The sequence below is a fragment of the Berghia stephanieae genome, chromosome 3, assembly GCF_034508935.2.
Source record: "Berghia stephanieae isolate SIO BIC M18660-M18661 chromosome 3, UCSD_Bste_1.3, whole genome shotgun sequence".
In the NCBI taxonomy this organism is placed as follows: domain Eukaryota; kingdom Metazoa; phylum Mollusca; class Gastropoda; order Nudibranchia; family Aeolidiidae; genus Berghia; species Berghia stephanieae.
The window spans coordinates 14737514-14741032 of record NC_088362.1 but is presented as its reverse complement, the minus strand read 5'-3'; the positions used below and the strand labels follow the sequence as shown (position 1 = coordinate 14741032).

Genomic DNA, 3519 nt, shown 5'->3' with positions numbered 1-3519 from the left:
TCTGATTTCAAGTTGCCTTTAATTTAAATATCACATTCACAAAGCATACATCCATTATTGTCAGTCTTGAACCCCTGCAAATTGCAATTCAGTTCACATTTAAGATCTTTGCAAACCCTCTTTGGTGCAGATGTTTGTTTGAGTGCATCTTGACATTCACATAGGGTGCAGCTATTGCTGTCCACTTTATATCCTCTCATACCGCAATTCTTGGTGCATTTAAGTTCAGGACAACCCGTTGTAGGTGCAGGCGTCGCTCTGGTGGTTGTTGTTGGAGTTTTGCTTGTCGTTGGTGCAGATGTTTGTTTGAGTGCTGGCTCTGCATCTTGACATTCACATATGGTGCAGCTATTGCTGTCCACTTTATATCCACTCATACCGCAATTCTTGGTGACATGTTATTTTTTAGCTTCGTTGTCAGTGACCAACACACATTGTGGTAGTGTGCAATGGCAGTTCGCCCTTCAGGGGTGGTTGTTGTTGGAGTTTTGCTTGTCGTTGGTGCAGATGTTTGTTTGAGTGCTGGCTCTGCATCTTGACATTCACATATGGTGCAGCTATTGCTGTCCACTTTATATCCACTCATACCGCAATTCTTGGTGCATTTAAGTTCAGGACAACCCGTTGTAGGTGCAGGCGTCGCTCTGGTGGTTGTGGTTGGAGTTTTGATTGTCTTTGGTGCAGATGCTGGCTCCTCACCTTCACATTCACATATGGTGCAGCTATTGCTGTCCAATTTATATCCACTCATACCGCAGTTCTTGATGCAGATAAGTTCAGGACAACCCGTTGTAGGTGTAGGCGTCGTTGTGGTACTTGTAGTTGTAGTGGTTGTGGTTGTGGTTGGAGTTTTGGTTGTCTTTGGTGTCTTGACTTGAAATTCACAAATGAATTGCTTGTCCTCATTAACGAGACCTGCAAGATAAGCGTCACACTTATAGTCCCTCCATTTCCCATTACTTCCTATATCAATGGCAACACAATCTTCAACGTGATGCTGAATCAAATGACGCCAGCCACTTCGAGGTCCCTCATTTTCTGCAAAATTGCTGTAGTCCAATTTACCACCATCTATCCAGACAAATTGGTTCTCTTCAATCATGTCATGCAAACCAATCCATGCCACTCCATGAAAATCAAACGTGTTTATTAGCTGTTCTGTTATGTAGTCGTTAATTTCTTTAGATTTTATACTGACCAGACTTCCACCTCTATGATCACAGTAAGTCGCAGCATCGTTAAATTCTTTATAGATGTCGAGCTCAAATCGGTAACATTTATCCCCATGAACCAGAGTCCACCTATCTTTTGGAATGGAGGCTGGACAATAATCCTTAGAAATTGCAGACACTGGATTTGGGTGAATAAAAAAAATAGAAATGATAGGTTCATTTTATTCATTGGTAACAAAATGTTACATAAAAGAAGTACAAACATAAATAGGGCCTACAATGAAAGTCAGACTTATACTAAGTCAATGCTAGAACTACGGCTTCAGTCCAAAGGAATGCTCAAATGGTTGTGCAGTAATGTTAGTTTTTTAAGATCCCTCTTGGATCTGCTACCTTGTCGGTGGGCGATCTTGAGGCATATCGGGGGCAAAGGAGTAATTCCGGTTAACCGTCAGGAGATCATCCCAGATTTCGGAACTATAGTGGGCGCCTTGAACGGCCCACCCTGATAATGGAGATCCAACCCGGTGGCCAAATGGCCTCGCCAGGGTCGTCGGCATGGTCGAGAAATAAGCAAACGTCTCAATGCATCTTTAGCTGGAAAATGACGTCCCCACAGTATAACAGTGATGGTGGGACCAGCCTGATATATATGTTTTAAGTTTAAGCGATTCCGGTTCTCTTGTCTTGTTATTAAGTCGCAGCTCAGCGCATTGTATATAATCGTGACTATGAGTATTGTGATAACAAATGGACGTTCCTAAGCTTTTATTTTTAACACTGTTGAAATTATATCTATTTTACACTATTTCAAACAAGCCAAAAGTATTTGCTAAGCTACGCCACTGAATGCAACTTTGTTGTGAATATTTTCCCCACGAGAAAGAGAATCAACACACCATTACTGTAAACATTTTAAAGTTTGAGTCATATTTTATTGCAAGCGTTGAAATTATCAAAGGAATTCGGCATTGTAAGAAAACTGTTTGGTCTATCACTATCGTTATTCAAAATTCGTAATGTCACTTAAAATATAAGCCCGCATGCAAAAAAATCACGGCATCACATTTCGTTACATTGGAGGAATTTGCGATATTCAGTGTGCACGGTACTTGGAACGGACTCTAGTCGAATTGCCTGTAGACACACGTAGGCACCTATGTTAATCTTACATTTCATGTTCTTCAGAGTCATATCATTTCCCACAAATCCGAATCCTGTCGGGTTAAAAAGACAATAGAAATTGCTTGTCACCGTTTTGATAGGACTTTTCGCCATATATGTAAAAGACCTATTTACTTTGTCACTGCTGGGTCGATAGGGAATCCTGAAAAAAATATCGACTGCGCTTAGGATCGATAAAACAAATCAATTTCTTTGTGGATGTGGCGAATATTCTGCGACTGAGCTAATTCTTTGTGGATGTGGCGAATATTCTGCGACTGAGCTAATTCTTTGTGGATGTGGCGAATACTCCGTGACTGAGCTATAGGGACCTTAACTATGCATGTCAATGTTTTATTTTTATCAAACATCATTAAAATATGATACTTATGTACTTACCGTGTGATACCGCAATACTCGTTAAAATATACCACAACATGGTGAGCAGATCAAACAGGCAATCAACTTCGTCGTAAATCAAAATGTTTCTGGGTTGTTTCCTTTTTTACGTTCTTTGTGGTGTGTATAGTATATAATGTAATATCTACGAGTTGCGAACTGAACAAATTAAAATAATTATAAATTATAATAGGATATTGCCGTGACCCAGATAAGTCATTGTTGACAAATTGGACTGTCACCCAACTCGAATTATGTTTCTATATTTTATTTTATTCTCATTTTAAAAATTTTTTGCTCTTTTCTCCTTATCATTGTCTTGTAAAGCTAGGTAGCTTAATCCGAATCTAATTGAATTCATTTCAATTGTTTTCAGTCGTCTTCACAAGTTTTCTGTGTTGTGTTTCTTCTCTCTGGCGTTCTTCCAGTAAGATAAGATAAACACATCCAAATAAATCATGCGTAGTATTGCATGACAAACAAATGTGACCCTCCGCCTCGATACGGTATTAAGTCGGATTTTTCAATTTTGGATTTTTGGTACCCAATCATAGCTTATTTTATGCTTTAAATTTTTATACCAAATTTATAAAATTCTGATTATTCATTGCCGAGATATGACAGTTTGAAGTAGGGAGAGTGTAAAAACCAAGTTTTGAGAGAATCGACTTTGATGTGAGGCACCATTTTCATGCACAGTCAAATCAATGGGCAAAGATAACTCCTGAGATACGGGCATTGGAAATTTGACGAGAATAGACAAATTTGCAGAGACCTCAATTTT

The 3519-nt window shown here is 39.1% G+C and overlaps 1 protein-coding gene across 1 annotated transcript; it reads right to left on the bottom strand.

Annotated features, from left to right (window-relative positions):
• Window positions 1-3132, bottom strand: LOC144967191 (uncharacterized). Its single transcript, XM_078904122.1, has 2 exons — window positions 2736-3132; window positions 1-1350 (listed from the first exon to the last, which is right to left on the bottom strand). The coding sequence occupies exons 1-2, from the start codon at window positions 2773-2775 to the stop codon at window positions 374-376; spliced, it is 1017 nt and encodes a 338-aa protein (XP_078760248.1). The 5' UTR covers window positions 2776-3132; the 3' UTR covers window positions 1-373.
• Window positions 3133-3519: the final 387 nt, after the last annotated feature.

Coding starts and splice junctions, on each gene's coding strand:
- LOC144967191 (XM_078904122.1), bottom strand. CDS start 2,775: ATGTTGTGGTATATTTTAACGAGTATTGCGGTATCACACG. Junction 1,351..2,735: donor GAGTATTGCGGTATCACACG/GTAAGTACATAA, acceptor ACCCAAATCCAG/TGTCTGCAATTTCTAAGGAT.